At 52.5% G+C, this 27,901-nt stretch overlaps 1 protein-coding gene across 1 annotated transcript; it reads left to right on the forward strand.

Annotated features, from left to right (window-relative positions):
- Positions 1 to 327: 327 nt before the first annotated feature.
- On the forward strand, positions 328 to 24,497 carry GCH1 (GTP cyclohydrolase 1). Its single transcript, XM_029079293.2, has 6 exons — positions 328 to 851; positions 17,689 to 17,798; positions 20,415 to 20,470; positions 21,005 to 21,036; positions 21,376 to 21,460; positions 22,298 to 24,497. Exons 1-6 carry the CDS (start codon positions 629 to 631, stop codon positions 22,422 to 22,424), a joined length of 633 nt encoding a protein of 210 aa, XP_028935126.1. The 5' UTR covers positions 328 to 628; the 3' UTR covers positions 22,425 to 24,497.
- Positions 24,498 to 27,901: the final 3,404 nt, after the last annotated feature.

The raw sequence follows: 27,901 nt of genomic DNA on the forward strand, positions 1-27,901 counted from the left end.
CGCAGGGGACCACCCGGGGAAGGAGGGGCGCGGGGGACCACGTGGGGAAGGAGGGGCGCACGGGGTATTAGGGGCTCACGAGGTATCGGGGGGCACGGGGGATTCCCAGAGGAGGATCGGGGGCCCCTGGGGGATGAGGGGCGCGGGGGGTCCACGCGGGGTATTGGGGGCGCACAGGGGAGCACAGGGGGGCGCAGGGCATCCCCGGGCTAGAAGGGGGCGGGGGCGGGGGGGCTCCCGGCCTGACGCAGCCCCCTCCCCGCCCCCTCCCCGCCCCCTCCCCGCCCCCCGGGGAGCCGTGCCCGGCCGGGAGGGCATCTCCGCCTCCTCAAAGCCGGCTGCGCCGCCCACCACTGGCCAGGGCGGGACAGGGGGCTCGGACGGCTCCCCCACCCCCAGGAGCCCCCCCCGAGAGACACCCGGGAAACTCAGGAGATCCAGAAGACCCAGGGACCCCCCCCCCCCCTCCTCCCCCGGGAGAGACCCAGGACACCTCGGAGCCTCCAGGAGAGACCCGGGAGCCCCCCAGGAGAGACCCGGGAGCCCCCCGGGAAACTCAATTGAGCCAGGAGCCCCCCTCCCTCCGTGCCTCCCTCCCCAGGAGGGGCCGGGTCCCCGGCCGTGCGCGATGGAGAGGGGCAGAGGACGGAGCGTGCAGCACAACGGGGTGGGGGAGGGCCCCGGGAGGGCGGAGGGGCCGGAGCCGGGCGGGCCGGGCCTGGCGGCCGCCTACGACAGCGTCCTGCGCTGCCTGGGCGAGGACCCCAACCGCCAGGGCCTCCTCGGGACCCCCTCCAGGGCCGCCGCCGCCATGCGCTTCTTCACCAAGGGATACCGGGAGACCATCGCAGGTCAGCGCCCCGCACGCACCCCGGCCCGGCCCTCTCCAGCTGCCGACGCCCCCCGGGCCTCCACGCCCCCGTCCGCCCCCCGACCCCCTTCCCTCTCCAGCCCCGGACCGCCCCCGGACCCCCCGTCCGTCCCCTTCCCCCTTCCCCCTTCCCTCTCCATCTACCGACCCCCCCAGACCCCTGTCCTTCCCTTCCCTCTCCATCTACTGACCCCCGAGACCCCTGTCCTTCCCTTCCACTGACCCCCCCAGACCCCTGTCCGTCCCTTCCCTCTCCATCTACTGACCCCCGAGACCCCTGTCCTTCCCTTCCACTGACCCCCCCCAGACCCCTGTCCGTCCCTTCCCTCTCCATCTACTGACCCCCAGACCCCTGTCCGTCCCTTCCCTCTCCATCTACTGACCCCCCCCAGACCCCTGTCCGTCCCTTCTCTCTCCATCTACTGACCCCCAGTCCGCCCCCTTCCTTCCCCCTTCCTTCTCCATCTACTGACCCCAGAGCCCCTTTCCGTCCCCTTCCCCCTCGCCTCTCCATCTACTGACCCCCCAGACCCCCTGCCCATGCCCTTCCCTCTCCATCTATGGACCCCCCCGTCCCTCCGCTTCCCCCTTCCCTCTCCATCTACTGACCCCCCAGACCCCTGTCCATCCCCTTCCCTCTCCATCTACTGACCCCCAGACCCCCTGTCCACCCTCCCCCCCTTCCCTCTCTACCTGCTGACCCCCCCCCAGACTCCCTGTTCATCCCCCCTTCCCTCTCCATCCACTGACACCCCCCCCAGACCCTTAGGACCCCTGTCCATCCCCCTCCTCCCTTTCCCTCTCCATCTCCTCATCCCCCACCCCCCAGATTCCCTGTCCGTCCCACTCCCCCCCCCCTTCCCTCTCCATCCACTGACCCTCCAAGACCCTTTGTCCTCCCCCCGTCCCTTTCCATCTACTGGCGCCGACCCCCTGTCCGTCCCCCAGATACAAATCGTCTTATTTGTTAAACGCTTACAATGTGCCAGGCGCTGCTCGAAGGGCTGGGGTAATTGTGATTATAGTAATGGTATTTGTTAAGGGCTTTAGTCTGTGCCGGGCGCTGGTCGAAACACTGGGGTCATCCTAATGATGATCGCATTATTTGTTAAGCGCTTTACTCTGTGCCGGGCGCTGGTCTGAGCGCCGGGGTCCATACGAGGTCATCGGGCTGCCCCACGTGGGGCTAATGATGATCCCGTGGCATCTGTTAAGCGCTTACTATGTGCCAGGTGCTGGTCTGAGCGCTGGGGTCATCCCAATACTGATCGGATAATTTCTCAAGCCCCTACTACGTGCCAGGCCTTGGTCTGCACGCTGGGCTCCATACGAGGTCATCGGGGGCTGCCCCACGTGGCGCTAATGATGATCCTGTGGCATCTGTTAAGCGCTTACTATGTGCCAAGGGCTGGTCTGAGCGCTGGGCACATGGTGATAATAATAATGATATTTATTAAGCGCTTTACTGGGTTCCAGGCGCTGGTCGGAGCGCCGGGGGAGATACAAGGTCATCAGGTTGTCCCACGTGGGGCTAATAATACTAATAATAATTGTAGCGTTTGTTAAGCGCTTATTATGTGCCGGGCCCCAAGTAGGCCGGGCACCGCGTCCATCCCAATTTGCTTGTATCCACCCCGGTGCTTAACAGATAGTAAGTGCTTACCAAATAGCATAATAATATATGTAATTAGATAATAATAATTACTATTATTATAGAAATAGCAATTGATGTGCCGGGCTCGGGCTTGTCGCCCCTCTCTCCTCCTGGAGCTCAACTCGCAGGCGGTGTAGACCCAAGCGAGGGAAGAGCTACAAGAAACTCCTTTAGTTAGGGTCAGTCAGTCAGTAGTATTTATTGAGCGCTTACTGCAGGCAGAGCATTGTACTAAACGCTTGGGAGACTTCAGACTGTGAGCCCGGCGCTGGGCAGGGATTGTCTCCATCTGTTGCCGAATTGTCCCTTCCAAGCGTTTAGTTCAGTGCCCTGCACCCAGTAAGCGCTCGATAAATACGATTGGATGAATGAATGAGAGGACGCTATATCAGACACATTTCCTGCCCGCAAGAAGCTTACAGTCTACTACAGGGTAATGGGTTCTAATTCCGGCCCCTGGCACTTCTCTGCTGTGTGACCTTGGGCAAGTCGCTTTACTTCTCTGGGCCTCAGATGTCTCCTCTGTGAAATCGTTTAGACTGTGAGCCCGTTTGGGGGCAGGGATGGTCTCTGTTGCCGAATTGTCCATTCCAAGCGCTTAGTACAGTGCTCTGCCCATAGTAAGCGCTCAATAATGGTATTGAATTGAATGAATAAAATGGGGGTGGAGACTGGGAGCCCCATGTGGGACAGGGATTGGGTCCAACCTGATTTGCTTGGATCTACCCCAGCGCTTAGGACAGTGCCTGGCACCTAGTAATCGCATAAAAAGACCTTAATTATTATTATGATTATTATAGAGGGGGGAAGCAGACAATAATATCAATAAATAAATGAGAGAAAGGGACGAAAGTGCTGGGGGGGGGCTGCGCCTCCTGTTGGTCGCGGAGGGGAACCGCAGGCGCTCGGGTTGTAGCAAGGGATTTGGGGGAAAATAAATAGTTTTAAATTCGAATCAAAACCAGCGATTTCGGGGTTTTTTTAATGGTATTAAGCACTTACTAGGTGTTCAGCACTACTCTAAGCGCTGGGGTAGATCCAAGGTCGGACACAGTCCCTGTCCCACTTGGGGCTCACAGTCTGAGTATGATGGTGGTGTTTGTTAAGCGCTTACTGTGTGCCAAACACTCTTCTAACTGCTGGGGAAGATCCAAGGTAATCAGGTTGGACACAGTCCCTGTCCCACTTGGGGCTCACATTCTGAGCGTGATAGTTATTTGTTAAGCGCTTACTATGTGCCAAGCACTCTTCTGTGCGCTAGGGTAGATCCAAGGTAATCAGGTTGTCCCCCGTGGGGCTCGCGATCTTCATCCCCATTTTACAGATGAGGGAATTGAGGCACAGAGAAGTGAAGTGACTTATCCAAAGTCACCCGGCTGACAAGTGGCAGAATCAGAATTAGAACCCATGACCTCCGACTCCCAAGCCCGGGCTCTTGCCACTGTGCCACGCTGTTTCAGTCGGAGAGAGACCAGACTTTAAGCTCGTGGTGGGCAGGGAATATGTCTGTTTATTGTTGTAGCATACTCTCCCAAGCGCTTAAACTCTAAACCTGTTGTGGGCAGGGATTGTCTCTCTCTCTTATTATCTTGTACTTTCCAAGCGCTTAGTACAGTGCTCTGCAGGCAGTAATAATGATGGCATTTGTTAAGCGCTTACTAAGTGAGCACTGGCGCTCACTGAAGATGATTGAATGAGTGAACGACGCAGGTATTGGATCCCCGTTTCGCAGTGGAGGGAACTGAGGCCCAGAGAGGTGAAGGGACTTGTCCGAGGTCACACAGCAGGCAAGGGGCGGAGTCGGGATTAGAACCCAGGTCCTTTGGCTCTCCCCTTTTTATCCACTTGGCCAGCCTGCTTCCCTGCTTCCTGTGTTCAGTGTAAGGGATCAAACAGGAGCCACTGAGGAAAGAGAGGTCGGGGGGCAAGTGAATTTTGCCTCAAAAGGTGGCAATGTTTCAGCCTGATTACCTTGCATCTACCCCAGATATTATTATTACCGGTTATTATTATTATCATCGTTATTATTACAGATTGATATGTACGGATGTGCTGTGGGGCTGGGGTGAAAATCAAGATGTTTACAGAGTACAGGCCCCAAACGGCTCTTGACTTGGGACTCGAATTTATTTGCAAGGGACTTTTCAGTTTTTACCTCCCTCCTAGGCCTAGGGGACAGAGCCCAGGCCTGGGAGTCAGGAGGACCCGGGTTCTAATCCCGGCTCCGCCGCCCTTCTCCTGCTCGGGCAAGTCACTTCACTGCTCTGGGCCTCGGTCACCTCAAATGGGGGTTAAATCCGCGCACCCCACTTGGGACAGGGACCGCGTCCGACCCGGTTTGCTTGCATCCGCTCCAGCGCTCGGTACCGTGCCTGGCACCTCGTAAGCCCTTAACGAACACCATAGAAAAAGAACCCAAAACGAATGGCCAAGAGACCCTGCCCAGAGTTCGAGTCACTCCCCAAACCTCGAGGCAGCTTGAGGCAGTATTCAGGGTGATGTAGCTTGTGGGCGAGGGAAGTAAACTTCTCCACACCTCATTTCCCTCCTGCCCCTCGCCCTTGCCAAACACACATTGTCCAAGGAGCACATGCTAAAAGGAAAGGGTGGAGAAGGCCCGAAGAGGAAACGCTAGTGTTTCCCCTGATCCAGAGAAACGGAGCCCTTTGTTCTTTCCTGATTCTGGGATTCCGAGGAGGGTGAAGGGGTTAAAGGTGCCAAGGGGGCGAAGAACAGGATGAAGAAAGATGGCACTTCGAGGCCGTGGCGAGAAATGTGGTGACTTTCTGAACCGGGCCTTCGGCAGCAGTAATTTCCCACCGATAGTCTAGGACGGACCTAGGCAGGGCGGTGGATGTGTCAGGATTAAATCTCTGGAGGCCTTTGTTCCCATCTATCACACGTTAATTCTTTATGGTGCTTATTAAGTGCTTCCCCTATGTCATAACCTGATATCGAAATGGAGACTCAGACCGAACACAGTCCCTGTTCCGTGGAGGACTCACAATTTAAGAGGAAAGGAGAGGGGTGCCTTATCTCTATTTTACAGATGAGGAAACGGGAGCCAAGAGAGGTGAAATGACTCGTCCAAGGTCACCCACGGCAGGCCAGGGGCGGAGCTGGAGCTATAGAACCCAGATTCATTCATTCAATCGTATTTATTGAGCGCTTACTGTGTGCAGAGCACTGTACTAAGCGCTTGGAATGGACAATTCGGCAACAGAGAGAGACAATCCCTGCCCAACAACGGGCTCACAGGTTAAAAAACCAGATCTCTCTAGTCCCCTTTAGTGGCTCGGCAAACATTTCTCTGGCCTTCCTCTTCTTTCAGTCATGTTTATTGAGCACTTACCGTGCGCAGAGCACTGTACTGAGCGCTTGGGAGAGTACAATAGAACAGTAAACGGACACTCCCCCTTCCCACCACGAGCCTCCCTCCTCCCATGCCTTGTCTTTCCTTCTCTTTCCTTGCTTAGAGATCACAAGCAAAAATGAAAAGTTTAAAAGAAATAAAGGTATTTTACTGTGATTGGGAGTTAGGAAAACGCCTTTGTATCGGAGCATAAAACGATTCTTCTGTCTCCCTAGCTGATATAATTTGTAGGTGTGCCTCATCAATGATTTAAATGTCAAGAAAGGACTAAGATGGAAGAAGAAAAAGAAAACAACTAAATTACGGTCACCAGTTGGTCAACGGAAAGATAAATGGCGTTTCTATCCGTGCCGCGATGTTCGGAGCGCTCGTTTAGGGGAAGAGATTGATTTTGAGTGAGTTTGAATTTAATTCAAAGAAAACAGAGTCAGTCCTAAGAGTAGCGAGGTGATTTCATACCCGTTTGATGTCAACTCTTGGAAAGCCACTCACGGGCAAAATGGGATTATTCTCTTGAATAACATTCTGAGAAATTGCGACCAGCTCCGTTCTGGAGTTAAAATCTGAACTGAAGAAGAGTGTGTTGGTAGGACAAGTTACACTGCTGTTTTAAGTTCTCTCCCCTAAAGGGTTGGAGGCAAAAGAAAAAACCCAACTCAGATGCACACTTGGAGACATTTCTCCTGAGGGAAAACATACAGAAAGCTTTTATGTGGTTTGCAAAAGATAGCATAGCCTAATTGAAAGATTACAGGCCTGGGAGTCAAGAGACGCTGATTCCGGCTCGGCCACCTGCCTGTTGCGTGAGGGTAGGCAAGTCGCTTCCTTTTTCTGGGCCTCGATTTCCTCATAATAATAATAATAATGACGGTATTTGTTAAGCCCTTACTATGTGCCAAGTACTGTTTTAAGCGCTGGGGTAGATACAGAGTTACCAGGTTGTCCCACGTGGGGCTAACAGTCTTAATCCCCATTTTACAGGTGAGGTAACAGGCCCAGAGAAGTGAAGTGACTTGCCCAAAGTCACACAGATGGCAAGTGGCGGAGCCAGAATTAGAACCCACGACCGCTGACTCCCAAGCCCGGGCTTTTTCCACTAAGCCACGCTGCTTCTCTTATCTGTAAACTGGGGACAAAATAGCTCCTTTCCCTCTCAGATTTGGGGTCAAACGGTTTTATTGAGTGCTTATTGTGCACAGAGCAGCGTACTAAACAGAGAAGCAGCGTGGCTCAGTGGAAAAAGGACGGGCTTTGGAGTCAGAGGTCATGGGTTCGAATGCCGGCTCTGCCACTTGTCAGCTGTGTGACTGTGGGCAAGTCACTTAACTTCTTGGTGCCTCAGTTACCTCATCTGTAAAATGGAAATTAAGTGTGAGGCTCACGTGGGACAACCTGATTACCTGGAATCTACCCCAGCGCTTAGAACAGTGCTCTGCACATAGTAAGCGCTTAACAAATACCAACATTATTAACATTATTATTAAACATTGGTAGGCATGTTCCCTGCCCACAATGAGCTTACAGTCTAGAGAGTTCCCTGTGGGATAAGAACTGTGTCAGATGGATTATCTTTCATCTTCCCCAGCTTCTTAGAAGTTCCAGAAGGTAGAGCTCCCGAAATACTTATTACTTTTGCTTTATTTAGAAACTAAATCAGTTGGATGAGTATGGGCTTGTCAGGTTTCTTCAGAGGACAGGGTGATAAGTCTTATTTGTTTACCCTTTAAGGACCTATGAGGAAGGATTAAGAGCCTTTATTTAAGTCTAGGGGTATCCCACAAGAACATTTAAAAAATGCCAAATACAGAGATGATCTAAAACGGTTCCCCATTTAATAATAATAATTTTGGGTTTTGTTAAGTGCTTATTATGTGCCAAGCACTGTTCTGAGCCCTGGGGTAGATACAAGATCATCAGGTTGTCCCACATGGGGCTCAGAGTCTCAATCCCCATTTTACAGATGAAGTAATGAAACACAGACAAGTGAAGTGACTCGCCCAAGGTCACCCACCAGACAAGTGGCGGAAACGGGACTAGAGCCCATGACCTCTGACTCCCAAGTCCGTGCTCTTGCCACTAGGCCTTGCTGCTCTGTCTTCCCAGAGCTGCATGAGGAACAAAAATCATAGCAGGTCTCTGGGTCAATCAGTCGTATTTTTCTGAGTGCTTTCTGTTTGGAGAACACTGTACTGAGCGCTTGGGAGAGTACGATTATAACAGAATTGGTAGACACGTTCCCTGCCCACAGTGAGCTGACAGTCTAGAGGGGAAACCAGACTGATCCCAGGTACTTACCATGGCAACTGAGGCAAAGAAGCAAGCAGGACGATTTTGATCCATCAGTGGTATTTACTGAACGCTTCCTATGTGCAGAGCACCGCGCTAAGCATTTGGGAGAGCACAATACAACAGAATTAGCAGACTTGTTCCCTGCCCATAGCGAGCTTCCAGTCTAGAGGGGGAGAAGGACATTAATAGGAATAAATAATATCCCGTATATAATTTAAAGATTATGTACATAAGTGCTGTGGGAGTTGGAGGTGGGGCAAATATTCAGATGTCCAAAGGTCGTGGATTGGTTTTAATCTCTTTCTTGTGCTTTGGGTCGAGCACTGTACTAGACGCTCGGGAAAAAAATACCCTGGTGAAAATTAGACATGGAGCTCTGCCCCCTCCCAGGGCTCACAATCTAAGGATGAGGGAGGGAAAAGAGGAAGGGCGGAAGAAGGATGAAAAACTAAAAGCACAAAAACAGTGTTACATGTAGCATGGCGTGGTGGCTAGAGTCCGGGCCTGGGAGTCAGAAGGTCGTGGGTTCTGATCCCACCTCTGCCGCTAGTCTGCTGTGTGCCCTTGGGCGAGTCACTTCACTGGGCCTCAGTTACCTCATCTGAAAAATAGGGATTGAGCTCGTGAGCCCGTCGTGGGATGGAGTCTGTGTCCAACCTGATTGGCTTGTAATAATAATAATAATTATGATATTTGTTAAGCACTTACTATGTGCTGAGCACTGTTCTAAGTGCTGGAGTAGATACAGGGTAATCAGATTGTCCCACTTGGGACTCACATTTTTTTAACCCCCATTTTTACGATGAAGTAACTGAGGCCCAGAGAAGTGAAGTGACTTACCCAAGGTCACAAAGCAGACAAGTGGCGGAGCTGAGATTAGAACCCACGTCCCCTGACTCGCAAGCCTGGGCTCTTTCCACTAAGCCAGACTGCTTCTCTATCCACCCCAGTCCTTACTACAGTGCCCGGCACATAGTATGCGCTTAACAAATACCACAATTATTATGATTATTATTTATATGCAGGAGGGATAGGATACCGAGGCTAGAGGAGCAGAGACTGGAATCACAACCTTTCTGAGGGGAAGTGTTGCATTTTCACGCCTTTCGAACGTTTAAAATTTGAAAGAAAGCGGGTGCCCCTCTCTGGAAAATTCATTAATCCGGGGCTGGGGTCGGGGAGATGGGTGTTGTACTTCTTAATCTCTCCCTTTATCCGAAACCATTAACCTTTATGAAACGGTGCCTTTTTTTTTTTCCCTTCCTATCTCACTGAAAGTTGTTTGTGGAACAAAGTCAATATTTACACTGCCTTCCCCCTTTATTTTGTAATAATTGGAATCTTAGATCATGTCCTGGTGACTTTTTATTAGATCCACAGTTCGGGGGTCAGGTTTGCTTCTGCCTTTGCTCATCTCCGTTTTATTTTATATTTTTTCCGGCTCTTCTGATTTTCCATCTCTTTTACAAGGTACTCTTCTTCATTTAGGGTCAGGAAAAGGAGAGAGGGTCCAGCTAAGAATCTAGCGGCAGCATCGGTAGACTATACCCTGAGCTTCAGGCTCTGGACAAATTAAGAATGCTTTCCCGTATCACTAATAATAACGATGATGATGATAATTATATTTAAGCGCTTACCCTGTGCCAGGCACTATTCTAAGCGCTGGGGTAGATAGAAGATAATCGGGTCGGACACGGTCCCTGCCCCACATAGGGCTCACGGTCTTAATCCGGATGAGGAAACGGAGGCCCAGAGAGGCGAAGTGATTTACCTAGGCTCACTCAGCGGACTAGCGGAGGAGGTGGGATTAGAACCCAGGTCCTTCTGACTCCCAGGCCCGGGCTCTGTCTGCTGGGCCTCACTGCTACTCTATTACCGAAGCGGAGGTTGTCGTGCCATCAGCATTTTGCCCAAATACATTCGAGACTCGTGAGTTAAGAGCGTAAACTTCTCGTGGGCAGGGAACGTGTCCCTTCTCCGAGCGCTTAAAACTCCCCGGGGGCTGCTCAATAAATCCTGTTTTCACTATGTCCGTCCACCGGTTGAATTTCTTGAGCATCCCCTAGATGGGGAGGGTGGGATCAGCAGACATCACGCTTGCCCTCGGAGAGAACCCAGTCCAGCGGTTGGGAGAGTCCGACGCTAAAATGATTGACAGATTCGTCCACTCGGTTGTATTTATTGAGCACTTACTGTGTGCAAAGCACCGTACTAAGCCTTTGGGACATTCCCTGCTCGCAACGAGCTCACAGTCTAGAGAGCAGAGGAAGGAGGGAAAAGTTCATGAGTTAGTAGTCAGAGAGGAGGGCGTCTAAGAAACCACTTCCGTGTGACCTGATAATCGCCGGCTTTTAAGATACACGTTGAGCAAGCTCCACTTTTTGTGAGGGAATTTGTTGAGCACTGCCACGTGCCATTATAAGCTAACATATCTACCCCAGTGCTCAGAACAGTGCTCGGCACATAGTAAGTGCTTAACAAACACCATAATTAATATTATTATTACAGTGCTCTACCCAAAGTAAGCACTTAGCAAGTACTGTAATGGTTATTATTATTAGTACCATGCTCTGCACATAATAAAAGTACCATACTTATTATAATTATTAGAGTGCTCTGCACACAGTAAGCGCTTAACTACAAGTAAGATGCTCAGCTGCAGGGCAAACTCCGGGCACGCCGCTCCCATAGCAACGAGGTCCCCCTTTCCACGACACAGAATCTTCAAAAGGCTCTGCGTCCACAGCTGCGGCCTTTTTGCGTGAAGCTTTTGCTTTCAAGTCCGTGGCTCTCCCCTTGTCAGCTGTGTGACCCTGGGCAAGTGGCTTCACTTCTCTGGGTCTCAGTTCCCTCACCTGTAAAATGGGGATGACGATGTGAGCCCCACGTGGGACAGGGACCGTGTCCAACCTGATTCCTCTGTATCTACCCCAGCGTTTAGAACGGTTCTTGGCACATAGTAAACGCTTAAGAAATACCAAAATTATTATTATTGTTATTACCGGCGCTCGGGAGAATACAAGAGAGTCAGTAGACACAGGATCCCTTCCTTCGAGGAGCTTACGGTCAAGCCGGGGAGGCAGACACAAAATGATTTACTGGAAGGAGTCGGTCAGTCAGTTGTATCTACTGAGTGCCTACTGTGTGCAAAGCAGTGTACTAAGCGCTTGAGAGAGGATGACAGAAAAATAGACACATTCCCTGCCCACGGCAAGCTTACCGTCTAAAGGGGGGAGACAGACATGAATAGAAAGAAATAAAGGAGAGATGTGGACATAAGTGCTGTGGGAGCTGGGAGGGGGGAATGAATGAAGGGAGCAAGTCAGGATAACGCAGAAGGCAGTGGGAGAAGAGGAAAAGGGGGGCTTAGGGATTTATTTATTTCTATTTATCATTTCTTATCTATTTAGTATTGATCTATTTGTTATTTATCTTAATGTCTGTCTCACCCTTTAGACTGTAAACCCGTTCTGAGCAGGAATCTGTCTGTTGTTCTATTGTCCTCTCCCAAGCTCTTAGTACTGTGCTTTGCACGTAGTAAGCGCTCAATAAATCCGATTGACTGACTGAATGAATAACCAGTAGTATCTAGGGAGCGCCCACTGTTTGCAGAGTATTATACTAAGAAATTCAAGAGACACTACCTTTGCTCTCAAGAGGTTTGTGCTCTAACGGGGGAGAAAGCGCTTAGTACGGTGCCCGGCACATAGTAAGCGCTTAACAAATGCCATAAATATTATTAGTTATTAAAGACGCAAGACGAATCTTGAAGAGGAGGCTGGAACAATTGCCAGGCGGATGAATAAGGGCTTAAATCGTAGAATGTGTCAGTAAATAGGTCTCCATGCTCACAGAGAGCAGAGTAAAGAGGCACATTCAAACAGGAAATGATTCACAAGCTTCCTAAAAGAAGTCCGTTGATCTAAGGGTGGTTTGCTTTCCGTGGCCTCCCTGGGCAAACTGCACCTGTTCCTTTCTTGGCGGAGGGTAAAAACGCACCCCCGTTATTCACTTTCAAATAATCTCCAACAAGGTTAGAGAGGGCGACTCGACATCAAAGAGGATTCGGCTTGGCCTGCCGCTAAATGCAAATGGCGGGCTTCGTAGGCTGCACGTTCCCTTGTCTGAACCGGTAGAGAACCGACTCTGGTTCTCTCTGTGGTGAAAATCCGGTGGTTCCCTCTCTGGATTCAGAGGTTGGGAAGGAGCGTGGCCTAGTAGGTGGAGCTCGGGCCTGGGACCTTGGGCAAATGGTTAAACTTCCCTATGCCTCCGTTTCCTGTAAGAGTGGGGATTCAATCCCGGTTTTCCCTCCTGCTTAGACTGTGAGCCCCGTATGGGACAGGGACTGTGTCCGACCTGATTGATTTGTGACTATCTCAGCGCTCAGAACTTGACTCATAGTGAGCGCTTAAGAGATACCATAAAAAAACAAAAACTGATCGGAATGAGAGTCAGGGGGAAGGAAGTCTGCTGCGGCTTCTTGGTCACGCTGGCCCGAGATCCCCGATTCCCAACCCGGTTCCCTTTGGAGATCGGGGTCTTCCCTGGCCTAGGATCCGGAAACCGGGATGGGGAGAAGCGGTTCTGCGGATGGTGAAGGTGGCGGGTTTTGGAGCGGCCCCGCCTGTCATTCATTCATTCAATTGTATTTACTGAGTGCTTACTGTGTGCAGAGCACTGTACTAAGCCCTTAGGAGAGGACAACACAACAATAATACATTCCCTGCCCACTACGAGCCAACAGTCTGGGGCCGGGGGGAGAGACCGACATGAATACAAATACGTAAAATGACGGTTGTGGACATAAGCGGTGTGGGGCTGGGAGGAGGGGACGAGCAAAGGGAGCGAGTCAGGGAGACGCAGAAGGGAGTGGGAGATGAGGAAAGGCGGGGTTTAGTCAGGGAAGGCCTCTTGGAGGAGGTGGGCCTTGGCTCCTCCTGGTAGCATTTCCACGGGTTTGTCGGCCTGGCCTCGTTTAGTCCACGAGCTGCCTCCCCTCCCCTACCGAGAAGGCCGGCACGGGTCTCTCTGCCGGAGGAGACGGAGACCTCTGTGCCCGGTGACCAGAAGCCAAGCCGTCACAAAGGTCACCAAACAACTGACGTCACGGACAGGAGGTGACCCGTCAGTGAAATAGGTCGAACTCCGGCGAGGACGGAGGCCAAGGTTAGGACGGGCTTGGTTTGGGAGCGGGAGGGAGGACTCAAATGGGGAGAGGGAGATGAGAGATTAGTCAGGGAAGGCCTCTGGGAGGAGGTGTGATCTTTTTTGTTATAGAAGGGCTTGGAAGACGGGGAGAGCGGTGAACTGCCTGATGGAGGGAGGAGTCGCTTTGATCATAGCATGCTGTTCTTTCTTTTTCTAACATCATGGTATTTATTGAGCGCTTATTATGTGCAGAGCACTGTACGCGGCGCTTGGCCCAGTCCAATTCAACAGAGTTGGTAGGCACGTTCTCCTCCGGTCCAGAGGGAGCTTGAGTAGGCATCGAGCAGATCGAAAGCCCCGAAGCGGTTTTGTTTTCTCTCTCCCCTTCCCGTCCCTCCCTCCATCTTGGAAAAACGCTCCAGCCGGCGGAGTGAGTACGAGTTGGAGAGGCTGGAGGCAGGGAGGCTGATGCAGGAGTCGAGTCTGGGTGGGACAAGTTCTTGGATCAGCGAGGTGCCAGTCTGGGGAGAAGGGAAGGGATGGATTCTAGAGAAAATAGTAATAACGATGGTATTTGTTCAGCGCTTACTATGTGCCAACCACCGTTCTAAGCCCTGGGGTGGATACAAGGTCATCAGGTGGTCCCACGTGGGGTGCCCAGGCTTCATCCCCATTTTCCAGATGAGGGAACTGAGGCCCAGAGCAGTGACCTGCCCAAAGGCACACGCCGACAAGTGACGGAGCTGGGATTAGAACCCACGACCTCTAACTCCCAAGCCTGGGCCCTTTCCACTGAGCCACGCCGCGTAGAACCGACGGGATTTGGGAGTTGAAAGAGAGAGGAGGCGAAGATCCCGTTGTGAGAGGCAGGGAGGGTGACGGGGTGCTCGGCAGTGAGGGGGAAAGTTTGGTAGAGGAGAGGGTTTGGGTGGAGAGAGGTGGAGTTCAGATTTGGTCGAGCTGAATCGTATATACTGAGCGCTTTCTGTGTGCAGAGCATTGTACTAAGCGCATGTTGAGCTTGAGGTGTGGATGGGGCGTTGAGGAGGAGGGGTAGATTTATCTCTAGATTTATATCATCATCGATCGCATTTGTTGAGGGCTTACTATGTACTAAGTGCTTGGAAGAGTCCAATACAACAGAGTTGGTAGATTTGGGAATCCTCCACAAAGCTCTGGTAGTTGAATAATAATAACAACAATAATGATGGTATCTGTTGAGCCCTTACTGTGTAATAAGCGCTTGGGAGAGTCCAATACAACAGAGTTGGTAGATTTGGGAGTCCTCCACAAAGCTCTGGTAGTTGAATAATAATAACAACAATAATGATGGTATCTGTTGAGCCCTTACTGTGTACTAAGCACTTGGGAGAGTCCACTACAACAGAGTTGGTAGAACAGAGTCCTCCGTGAAGCTTCGGTAGTTGAATAATAATGACGGTTTTTGTTAAGCGCTTACTATGTGCCGACCACTGTTCTAAGCGCTGGGGCAGATCCAAGGTCATCAGGTTGTCCCTCGTGGGGCTCACAGTCTTCATCCCCATTTTACAGATGAGGGAACTGAGGCCCAGAGGAGTGAAGTGACTTGCCCAAGGTCCCACAGCAGACAAGTGGCGGAGCTGGGATTAGAACCCGTGGCCTCTGACTCCCCAGCCCGGGCTCTTCCCACTTAGCCAGTGGAAGCCACTGAGGGCAGGCAAGCTGATGGTGGGAAGGGAACGTGTCTAACTCGGTTGGATCGGACTCTCCCAAGCGTTCAGTACAGTGCTCTGCACACAGTAAGCGCTCATCGAGGATGATAAGCTCAACCGAGAGAGGGATGGTAAATTAAAACTAGAAGGCTGAGAGGTGTCTAGTGGAACTGTTCGGTGGATCACTGTAGGGAACAAAATACGTCGGCTGGTTTTATTGTTTTCTCTAAGGCATTTGGTGGCATTTGTTAAGCGCTTACTATGTGCAAAACACCGTTCTAAGCACTGGGGGGGGGTGCAAGATGATCAGGTTGTCCCACGTGGGGCTCACAGTCTTCATCCCCATTTTACAGAGGAGGGAACTGAGGCCCAGAGAAACGAAGTGACTCGCCCAAAGTCACACAGCTGACAAGCGGCGGAGCCGGGATTAGAACCCACCACCTCTGACTCCCAAGCCCGGGCTCTTTCCACTGAACCAAGGGGAAACCGCACCCTTAAAGAGCTAGCGGGACGTGCTGTAGTTCATTTTTTAAAAAGTTCGTCGTCTAAATTCGTAATGACATAAAGAGGGGAGAAGAGATGGCTGACATTTGCGTCGAGCGGTTCTACGCAAACCTTTAACCCGACGAACGTTCTGGGCCATCTCCGCTCGGCCTCGGTTAGTTCCGACCGGCACCGTGGACAAAAAAACAACCAAAAAAAGGAATGCCAAAACCCCGTTTCCAGGGTTACCTGCTCCCTGCTGATAGCACGCAGGAAATTAAAACCATCCGCCGTCGGATTCTGGCCGTATGAGCCTCAGATGGCAGTGTGCAGATAGACACGTGTGTAAAGGAGATAGAAACAGTCAACACAGCAGGCGCGACTCCACTCCTGGAAACTCAAACTTGAAGAAAAATGTAGGCTGGGATTTTTCGGAAATGAATTTCGCGGTGGCTGGGCAGGTCGAAAAATCACGATAATAATTCTGGTATTTGTTAAACGTTTACTGGGTGCCAGGCACTGTACTAGGCGCTGGGGAGGGATACAAGCAAACCGGGTTGGACACAGTGCCGGTCCCACGTGGGGCTCGCGGTCTCGGTCCTCGTTTTCCAGACGAGGGAACTGAGGCAGAGAGAAGCGAAATGACTCGCCCGAGGTCACACAGCAGGGACGTGGCGGAGCTGGGGTTGGAAGCCGTGACTTTCTGACTCCCAGGCCCGGGCTCTATCCGCTCCGCCGGGCTGCTTCCAATAGTTAGGGCTCGGTGATTGCGGTCTTGAGGGAATTGTATTTTTTTTCCTACTATATATGTGCCAGGCACTGTACTAAGCGCTGGGGTAGATCCAAAGTAATCAAGTTGGAAACAGTCCCTGTCCCACGCAGGGTTCACAGTCTTAATCCCCTGTCTACGGACGAGGTAACTGAGGCACAGAGGAGTGAAGTGACTCTGCCAAGGTCACCCAGCAGGGAAATGGCGGAGCATAAACAGAACCCAGGTCCTTCTGACTCCCAGGCCCCGGGCTCTACCCGCTAGACCGCACTGCTTCTCCAGTGCAGCTCCTTGAGTTTTTTTGAGCCCTTGCTTAATTGATAACACCCCCCCACACCCCCCGCAACCCAGAGGGCTGATGAATCTTGTTTTTAATTAGAGTCGTGGAGTCACAGGCAGAGTCTGTGATGAAGGCAATTTGTTCCAGGGAAAACAAATTACCACTTTGGTGGCTGTTTCTACCTTCCCTCTTAAATGAAGTCGAGTCGTTTCCAATTCACGGGGCTCTTTTTCCATAGGGTTTTCTTGGTAAAAACGCAGAGGCCGTTTACCGTCGCCGCCTTCTGCGTACATAAAAACTGCCTGTGTACGTAAGAAGTCGCCTCCGATCAACATTTTGATCGCTTGATCGTCCGCCTCGACGACGCTTTGGCTGACGCTTCGGCTCAGACCTTTCCGTTCCGGGTGACCCTGACGACAGAGTCTCTCCCAGTGGCCTAGCTCTAATGGCAAAAATAATCATGGTTCTGGTTAAACGCTTACTACGTGCCGAGCGCCGTTCTAGGCGCCGGGGTGGATCCAAACGGATCAGGTTGGGCGCAATCCTTGCCCACGTAGAGCTCACAGTCTTCATCCCCATTTTCCAGATGGGGTGACCCAGAGGGGTGAAGTGACTTGCCCAAGGTCACGCAGCACACGCGGCGGAGCCGGGATCGGGACCCAGGTCCTTCCGACTTCCAGGTTCTATCCACTACGCCACGCGGCTTCTCCCCATTGCTTTGGGAGAAGGGGCGAGGTTTCCGGAAGGAATAACGTGACCCCAGAGTGGTGGCGTGGGCTGTGGGGAAGAGCCCGGGGATGGGCAAGTCACTTCCCTTCTCTGGGCCTCGGTTCCCTCATCAGTAAAACGGGGATTGAGACTGTGAGCCCCACGTGGGACAGGGACTGCGTCCAACCCGACTGGCTTGGATCCACCCCGGCACTTAGTACGGTGCTTGGCACATAGTAAGTGCTAAAAAATACCATTATTATTGTTATCGTCGTCTCGGGGCAGAGCAAGGCTGACAGCGCGTCGTGGGCAGGGATTGTCTGTCTTTACTGCTGAACTGTACGTTCCAAGTGCTCAGTACAGTGCTCCGCATGCAGTAAGCGCTCAATAAATACGACCGAATGAACATTTCGTTGCAGATGTCCTGAACGATGCCATATTTGACGAGGATCACGACGAGATGGTGATCGTCAAGGACATAGACATGTTCTCCATTTGTGAGCATCATTTAGTGCCGTTCATCGGAAAGGTAACATCAGCTTCTTCGCCGGGGCAGCGGGCGGCTTCTTCAGTCGGGCTTGGAACTCCGCACGCTCTTTAGAACTTTTTTATGGCATTTATTAAGCGCTTACTATGTGCCGGACACTGTACTAACCTCCGGGGTAGATACAAACCACGTTGTAGGCAGGGATTTTCTCTATTTGTTGCGAATTGTACTTTCCAAGCGCTTAGTACGGTGCTCTGCACGCAGGAAGCGCTCAATAAATACGATTGAAGGATACAAATCGATCAATGGCATTTATAGAGCCCTTCGTATGCACAGAGAACCGTTTTTAAGCGCTTGGGAGAGTACAGGAGAACTGTATTTTTACAGTAAGGTGTTGTACAGTGCTTTGCACACAGTAAGCGCTCAATAAATACGAATGAATGAATGAAAAATTAGCAGACACGCTCCTTGTACTGTCTCTTACCCCCCAGCCCCACAGCAAACAGTGCTTGGCACATAGTAAGCGCTTTACAAATACCATAATTATTATGATGTCCAAATCTGTAATATATTTATATTAATGTCTGTCTCTAGCTCACCTTGGGCAGGGAATGTATCTGTTATATTGTCACGTTGTCCTCTCCCAGGACAGGGCTCTGTACACAGGAAGCACTCAATAAATATGATTCATTCATTCATTCAATCCTATTTATTGAGCGCTTAATATATGCAGAGCACTGGACTAAGCGCTTGGGAGAGAACGATATAAGAACAGAGACACATTCCTGCCCACAACGAGTTTACAGTTTTGAGGGGGAGACACACATTAACATAAATAGATAAATAAATGACAGTTATGGGCTGTGGGGATGGGAGGGAGGATGAATGAAGGAGCAAGTCAGAGCAGCGCAGAAGGGAGTGGGAGAAGAGGGCTTAGGGAAGGTTTCTTGGCAGAGATGCATTCACTCAATTGTATTTTTTGAGCGCTTACAGTGCGCAGAGCACTGGATTAAGCACTTGGGAAGTACAAATCAGCAACAAATAGAGAAAATCCCTGCCCACAGTGAGCTCAGTCTGAAATGGGGGAGACAGACATCAAAACAAGTAAACAGGCATCCGTAGCATCATTATAAATAGAATTATAGTTATAAATATGTACATCAATACACAAGTGGGGCGGGGAGGGAGGGAGTCGGGGCGACGGGGAGGAGGAGTGGAGGAAAAAGGGGCGCTCGGTCTGGGAAGGCCTCCTGGAGGAGGGGCGCTCTCAGGAGGGATTTGCAGGGGGGAAGAGTGATGGTTTGGCGGAGGTGAGGAGGGAGGGCGTTCCAGGCCAGAGGTAGGACGTGGGCCGGGGGTCGACGGCGGGACGGGCGAGAAGGAGGCCCGGTGAGGAGGTGAGCGGCGGCAGAGGAGCCGAGTGTGCGGGCTGGGCTGGAGAAGGAGAGAAGGGAGGTGAGGTACTCGTTTCGTTTTGTTGTCTGTCTCCCCGCTTCTAGACTGTGAGCCTGTTGTTGGGTCGGGATTGTCTCTACCTGTTGCCGAATCGTACTTTCCAAGCACTTAGTACAGCGCTCTGCCCACAGTAAGCACTCAAATACAACTGAATGAATTAATTAATGAAAGTTAGGAAGGGGGCTTGGAGATGATTGATTTTACAGATGAGGAACCGAGGCCCAGAGAAGTGAAGCGATTTGCCCAAGGTCCCACAGCGGGCAAGTGGCGGAGCCGGGACGAGGACCCAGGACCCGCTCCCCTCCTCGGTCCGGCCCCGATGGAACTGACCTCGCCGGCCCCGTCGTCGTGCTTCGGGAAGCCCCTGGGGTGACAGGCCGCTTGGAGACGGGGGCGGGGGTTTTGCGGGCTTCGAGGGTCGATCGCCATCCACTTGCCCCTCCACGTGGAGACGGCGCAGCGGGACAAACCTCACGGCGATTTGCCGTCTTCCATCTTCAAAGTCGGGAGAACCTTACTCTGTAAATTCTCCCCGCCTGCCTTTTAAACCTTAACGATCTCCAGACCTGCCATCTCGCGCCGCTCAAGAATCCCGGCCACGGGGGCTGGGGCTTGGAAAGGTGCCACCGAGCCGGAGATGGGGGCGGGGAGGGGTGCGTAGATGAATAAAGGATAGGAAAATCCGAGTCGCCTGCCGCGACGCGGGAGGTTTCCCCTCCCGGGGCCTATCCGCCTTCCAAGGCCCTGAACGGAACCTCGCGTGGCCCACTGTGAATTAAAGCCGTTGGCTTAGCGTGAGTGAGTCGGGGAGGGTCTCCCCCCGGGAGTCCCCTCCCACCCCCTCGTCCCCGCCAAAAAAAGCTGGGTTTTGAGCCCCTTTCGGGTTTCCGAGATCCTGCCGGCTGGAACCCGGACCCGGGAGTCAGAAGGACCTGGGTTTTAATCCCGACTCTGCCACTTTTACTGCGTGACCTTAAGCAGGTCGCTTAAATTCTCTGGGCTTCAGTACCCTCTTCTGGAAAACGGGGATGAAGACTGTGAGCCCCATGGGGGACGGGGACTGTATCCGACCCGATTAGCTTGTAGATCTATTCCAGCGCTTAGAACAGCGTTTGACACAGAGTAAGCGCTTAACAGATACCATCATTTTCCTTATTACCTCGTGACTTGGCTAATGACTTCTTTTCCCTCTCCAACACACAGGTCCATATAGGCTACCTCCCTAACAAGCAAGTCCTCGGGCTCAGCAAGCTTGCACGGTAAGTACGTGGTCGGGGAACATGAGGTGTAATAACAATAATAATGGTCTGTGTTAAGCGCTTACTATGTGCCAAGCACTGTTCTAAGCGTCGGAGTAGATAATAATAATGGTACTTGTTACGCGCTTACTACATGCCAGGCACTGTTCTAAGCGCTGGGGAAGATCCAAGCTAATCGGGTTGGACACAGTCTTTGTCCCAAAGGGGGCTCACAGTCTCCATCCCCATTTTACAGATGAGGGAACTGAGGCCCAGAGAAGTGAAGTGACTTGCCCAAGGTCACGAGCTAATCAGGTTGGACACAGTCCCTGCCCCACATGGGACTCACGCTCTTCATTCCCATTTTACAGATGAGGGAGCTGAGGCCCAGGGAAGTGACTTGCCCGGGGTCACGCGGCAGACGGGTGGCGGAGCCGGGATTAGAACCCAGGTCCTTTTGACTCCCAGGCCCGGGCTCTAGCCACTAAAGCCACCGTCTCTAAGATGGGCCCCCTAGGGCCGCCTCACTCCATCCGATTTCTCTCTCTCTTCCAGGATTGTGGAAATCTACAGTAGGAGATTACAAGGTAAGAAATCTTCTTTCTCCAAGCCGATGCAGTAAACGCCATTAACCCTGATTACTCTGTTAACCCTGGAGGGTCCTCGGGGGTCTTTGGTCACTGGGTCGGGTAGTCCTCCTCCGAGTCGCTTACTCTGTGCAGAGCGCTCGGGAGCCGTGCCGAAGACCTTGGATCTGCCCCGGCGCTTAGCACACAGTAGATGCCCCGATTGAGAAACCAACGGGGCGGAAGGGCTGGGATGGGATAGAAATAAGTGAAGGGGCTCGCTCCCCGGAGCGAAACCCCTCTCCCCTCCGCCCCGCAGCGGGGTCCAGCCCCCAACCGGAAGCCCCGTGTCGTTCACAGTGCAGGAACGCCTCACTAAACAGATCGCGGTAGCCATCACCGAAGCCTTGAAGCCCGCGGGAGTCGGCGTGGTGGTCGAAGCCACGTAAGTGGACGGTTCTCCGGCGAAACCCCCGGAACCTGGAACCCTCTGACCCAAAAAGGCCGGGGGGACTGGTTCTGACCTCCCCTTTCCGAGGCATTCGTCCGTTCGATCGTATTTATTGAGCGTCTGCTGTGTGCAGAGCACTGGTTTAAGCGCCTGGGAGAGAAGCAGCGTGGTTTAGCGGCAAGAGCCGGGGCTTGGGAGTCAGAGGACGTGGGTTCTAATCCCGCCTCTGCCACTTGTCTGCTGTGGGACCTTGGGCAAGTCACTTTACTTCTCTGGCCTCAGTTACCTCATCAGTAAGATGGGGATCGAGTCGGTGTGCCCCACGTGGGACAGGGACCGTGGTCCAACCAGACTTGCTCGTATCCACCCCCGTGCTCAATACAGTGCCTGGCACACAGTGAGCACTTAACAGATACCACGGTCATTATTATTATTACGCCGTCCTCTCCCAAGCGCTCAGAACGGTGCCCTGCACCCAGAACATGCTCAGTAAATACGATCGATCGATTGTCCGCTGTGAGACCTCGAGCAAATCACTTCTCTGCCGCTCACTTCCCTCATCCGTAAGATGGGGATTAACACCCCCTCCCTCCGATTTTAGCCTGAGCTCCATGTGGGGCAGGGACTGTGTCCAACCGGGTTATCTTGCATCCGCCCCGGTGCTGTACTAAGCGCCCGGCCCATAGTAAGCGCTTTAACAAGTACCCCTTTGGAAAGAAAATAATATAGAACGCCCTCCGGGAAGGCCCAAGATTTTTCGGTGGTCAGCGTGGCGGAGACCTCAAGCCGGCGGCCGGCGAGGGGAGACTGGTCTTCTCGTTCTCCCGGCAGGCACATGTGCATGGTGATGCGGGGCGTGCAGAAGATGAACAGCAAGACGGTCACCAGCACCATGCTGGGGGTCTTCAGGGAAGACCCCAAGACGCGGGAAGAGTTCTTGACGCTCATCCGGAGCTGAAGGGGCTGGTGACCCGCTGTCCCCCCTTTCCCTTTCCCCCGTCTCGTTACAATCGTCGTGACTTCTGTGTGACCCTGATCGTCGGTGAAAAATCGTCTCTAGGAAGCGGAAGAAGCGTGGGTCTCCCGCGGGCCCGCCTCTTATTCCGAGTTGCCGCCTTTCCATTCCCCTCACCAGGCAGGGATCGACTTCCCGCAATCGTTTACAGACGCGTCCTCCCGTCAACGGGGAATTCGACTCTCCGTGCCTCGGCGACGAAGCCATTTAGGCGGCGGGAACCCTCGCCTTTCCCGCCACCGTCTTAAGCGAGCGCGTCCGTCCCCGTGAGACCGGCCCGTGCCGGTCAGCCGTCGAAAAGGGAAGCCGGAGAAGCGGCTGACCTAAAAGCGTAGTTAAATGGCTCAGAGAGGCGGGTGGAAGATCGGCCGGAAGCCTGGAGTCGAGGAGGAAGGGCCTTCGAGGAGGTTCTGAGGGGAAATTCCTTCGCCGGAGTCTTCCCGAGCACGCGGAGACGGCCCTCCTTGACCCCTGGGCTGCCTGATTCGGGGCGCGGTGGCGGAAATGCGTCCCCTTGGCCAGCCCATCGGAAACCCTCTCCGTCCCTTTCAAAAGCAGCGGGAGGCAGGCGGCCACCCCTCGGCGCGGCCGGTGAGCGTCGTCTCGAAACCCTCGCCGTCCCGACAGCCAGGCGCTCGTATCGGTCGATCGGAATCTGTCGAGCGCTTACCGTGTGCGGAGCACTGTGCTAAGCCCTTGGGGGAGGACGACAGAACGATAAACAGACACATTCCCCGCCCACAACGAGTTTACAGCCTAGCGCGTCGGAGGCTGTTCACGCCGCCTCGGCGGGTGGGATGGGCAGGTCGGGCGACGTCGGAAAAAGAGTCACCGTCGCCCGAGAAATTCCCTCCATCCGTGGGTGTTGCGGAGTGGGCTTTGTTTTTTCTTTCTTTCAAGTAAAAAGGTCCCCCGCTGTGCTTTCAGATAAACCTAAAGATCTGCCCCAGAAAGCCAGTTCTTTGAAAGTTGGGCCTCGCCCGCCAGGCCCTAGGTCTCGAATAGGGCGGCGAGAGTGAGCGTGAACCATATCATCCCAAATTTATTCCTACTTAGACTGGGAGCCCCACGTGGGACAAGGATTGGGTCCAACCCCATCATCTCGCCTCTCCGTCAGCGCACGGTACGACGCGTGGCTCGTAGTAAACGATTAACACGTCCCGCCGTCCTTAAAAAAAAGAAACGTCCCTACCGTCCGCCTGAGAACTCGACAGCAGCAGCCCCCAGATGACGGAAGACGTTTGCTTCCTCCCAGCCACTTCTCAGAATCCTTTGCCTGGGGCCTTCTCTCTCCTCCCTCCCTCTCCTCTTCCCAGCCCTAAAGGGGACAAGCAGGTCCAGAAGGCGCACACGATCGAAGCCAACTTTAGCCCTCGTTCGGCCGTATTTATCCAGTGCTTACTGGGTGCAGAGCACTGGATTAAGCGCTTGGGAGGGTCCAACAGAACAATAAGCAGACACATCCCCCGCCCCCGGCGGGTTTACAGTCACCGGCCTGGCTTTAAGAAACTTTAGGCCCGGGGTCTAACCGTTACCGTTGGCTCCGAGGATGTTTCCCAGTTCCTTCTTTCTCTGAACGACGCCATGTCGCCGGTTTAAGCCTTGACTGGAGGGGCCACGGCCCAAGGACCAAAGAAATTGCCCAAAGGGGAACTTTCTCCCTTCCTGCGAGGGTTTGTCTTCCCCCGGGGCTGTTTGTATAACCTGACCGTCAGCGCCTTCCCAATCCCCAAACAACCCTCCCGCTGTCCTCCGGCGTCGGCTAAAGTCCAACGGCCCGAACCGTTTTCTGTTTATTCTACCGCCGTCCGGTCCTTTGAACATACCTCTCTCTGTAGCCGCGGCCTTGTACTGGTGGTGTTGCTTAGGGTTGTTTTGTTTTTTTTAAAACTTGCTGACTTGGCTACACTACGGCCCTAATTCCAACGGGTTTTATTTATATCTGATGTTAGCGAAGATGTCGTCTCCTGGAGTTGATTCTATTTAAGACAATAAAGTATTGCCATTTAGCTACCAGATCTGCGGTCCTTTGGAGATTTGGGAGGCCACTTCACGTTGTCGCTCCGAGATCACTGACACCTACTTGTTTTGTTTTGTTGTCCGTCTCCTCCCCTTCTAATAATAATAACAATGTTGGTATTTGTTAAGCGCTTACTATGGGCCGAGCGCTGTGCTAAGCGCTGGGCTAGATACAGGGTAATCAGGTTGTCCCACGTGAGGCTCACAGTCTTAATCCCCATTTTACAGATGAGGGAACTGAGGCACGGGGAAGTAAAGTGACTCGCCCACAGTCACACAGCTGACAAGTGGCCGAGCCGGGATTCGAACCCATGAGCTCTGACTCCCAAGCCCGTGCTCTTTCCACTGAGCCACGCTGCTTCTCAATAATAACGGATACCTATCATTATTATTATTATTATTATTAAGCACTTACTATGTGCCACCACTGTTCTAAGCACTGGGGGAGATAATACAAGGTAATCAGGTGGCCCCAGGAGGAGCTCACAATCTTAATAACCATTTTACAGATAAGGTCACTGAGGCCCAGAGATATGAAGTGACTTGCCCACGGTCACACAGCGGACAAGTGACGGAGCGGGGATTAGAACCCGTGACCTTCTGACTTCCAGGCCCAGGCTCTATCCACTAAGCCACGCAGCTTATTGAGCCCGTTTTCGGGTAGGGAATTGTCTCTATCTGTTGCCAAATTGTACTTTCCGAGCGCTCAGAACAGTGCTCTGCACACAGCGAGCGCTCAATAAATACAACTGAATGAATGAAATGCATGAGGCTTTCTGACACCAGGGAGATCTAACTGGGGCTCAAGGATGAGCAGCAGGGGAACTCCGCCGGCCCCCGGCCTTCAACGTTGGCTGGAAGTTGGGAAGCAGTGTGGCCCAGTGGATAGAGCACGGGCCTGGGAGTCAGAGGGACCTGCGTTCTAATCCCAGCTCTGCCACTTGTCATCCACTCGTATTTCTGGAGCGCTTACTGTGTGCACAGCACTGTACTAAGCGCTTGGGAGGGGACAACAGAACAATTAAACAAACACATTCCCCACCCACGAGGAGCTTGCAGTCTGCGGTGTGACCTCGGACAAGTCACTTCACTTCTCTATGCTTAGTTCCCTCATCTGTAAAATGGGGATTAAGATCGTGAGCCCCATGTGGGACGTGGACTGTGTCCATCCCAATCACCTTCTATCAACTCCAGCGCTCAGTTCAGTGCCCGGCACGTGGTAAGCGCCTAGCAAATACCACAATTATTAATAGGGGAGGCTAATAAGGAGACTGCTAATCAGCTCTCTTAGCGACCTCTCCAGATAGCCTCACTGCTTTCAAAAGAAGATTTTTTTCCCCCTTTTCCCGGGTGGTCGAGCTGAAACAGCCAGACCGCCTGACTCGGGTGCGGTCAAAAAATTAAGTATTTTCTGGACAGATTCCCCCCGACGGAGTTCCTCTCGACTAACCCGAAACTCCCAGGTCCCTGAAGCGTCAATGAGAAAATTCCCCCAAAACAGAGATTTGGCCACGTCAGAGAGGATCAGAGGAGAAACAGCACCATTGTGTACGAACGAGATTAGAGTAGAAAACCAGACGGGAGAGGCGATTCACCTGGGACGATACAGGGAGTCCAAACAGCCTCGAGATTAAGCTAAAGCGCTCGGCATCCGCCACCGACATCTCCGGGAACGGATTAGGAAGCCTGAACGGATGAATATTGGAAGGGCGTGAGCTAAAATAAAAATAAAAATAATTATGGTGCTCGTTGAGCACTTTTTATGTGGCCGAGCCCTGTTCTAAGAGTTGGGATAGGTACAAGTTGATCAGGTTGGACACAGTCCTCGTTCCACAGAGGGCTCACACTCTTAATCCCCATTTTACAGATGAGGGAACTGAGGCCCAGAGAATAATAATAATTATGGTACCGGTTAAGCGCTTACTATGTGCCAAGCACTGTTCTAAGCACAGTCCCTAGGTCACAGATGAAGTAACTGAGACCCAGAGAAGCAAAGTGACTTGCCCAAGGTCACACAGCAGACAAGGGAGGCGGCATTAGAACCCAGGTCCTTCTGACTCCCAGGCCCGGGCTCTAGCAGCACGGCTCAGTGAAAAGAGCCCGGGTTTGGGAGTCGGAGGACGTGGGTTCTAACCCCGGCTCCGCCACTTGTCTGCTGCGTGACCTTGGGCCAGCCACTGAACATCTCTGTTGCCTCAGTTCCCCCATCTGGCAAATGGGGATGAAGACTGGGAGCCCCACGTGGGACAAGCTGATGACCCTGTATCTCCCCCAGCGCTTAGAACAGAGCTCGGCACAGAGTAAGCACTTAACCAATACCATAATGGTTATTATTAGGCCACCCTGCTTCCGGTCCCGGGCCAGAGCAGGAGATAAGAATGACGGTATTGGTTAAGCGCTCACTATGTGCCAAGCACTCCCCAAGGAGAGCATGACGTAGGTGTTGGAACCTCGGGAAGTGCTGGGGAGGCTGAATCATTTTCATTTCCTTCTGTAAGATACTGCCGGTGATATGTCGGATCGGGAATGGTGACCGGATACCGATCCATCGAATAGGAATCCTTTCTACACCGCAGCAAAGCTTTGCACCCCAATCCACGGGAGAACTTCTTTAGCAAGCTAAGGAGCGACGTGGCTTAGCGGCCGGAGCCCGGGCCTGGGAGTCAGAAGGACCCGGGTTCTAATTCTGGCTCCACGTGTCTGCTGGGTGACCTCGGGCATGTCGCTTCTCTGGGCCTCAGAGACCTCATCTGGAAAATGGGGATAAGAGCATGAGCCCCACGGGGGACGGGGACTGGGTCCGACCTGATTAACTTGTATCTATCCTTCGTTTAGAATAAGTACCACAATTATTATTATTATTATTACTATTAATCCCTTAGTGGGAAATTTTAGATCCACCCTCTACCCCCCTAGTGAGAGGGACCATGTCTAATCCTCCACTGTCTATTGTTTCCCAGGCCTTAGAACGGTGCTCTGCACCCAGTAAGTGCTAAATACCATACCTATTTATATATTAATACGATATTATTCAAAAGCCACATCTCCTTTATTCACCCCTCCCTCAGCCCTGAGATGTTCATCTCTAGACCAGAAGCTCATTATGGGCAGGGAACGTTTCTGCTAATTGTCCGTCAGATGAGCGCTTACTGCGTGCAGAACACTGTACTAAGCGCTTGGGAGAGTCAGTGCTTAGAACAGTGCTTGGCACACGGTAAGCGCTTAACACATACCATTATTAATTATCAATACGACTGTCTCTATCTGTTGCCGATTTGTCCATTCCAAGCGCTTAGTACAGTGCTCTGCACATAGTAAGCGCTCAATAAATACTATTGAATGAATGAATAATAATAATGTTGGTATTCGTTAAGCCCTTACTATATGCGGAGCACCGTTCT

This window comes from Ornithorhynchus anatinus, chromosome 14, assembly GCF_004115215.2.
Source record: "Ornithorhynchus anatinus isolate Pmale09 chromosome 14, mOrnAna1.pri.v4, whole genome shotgun sequence".
NCBI lineage: Eukaryota > Metazoa > Chordata > Mammalia > Monotremata > Ornithorhynchidae > Ornithorhynchus > Ornithorhynchus anatinus.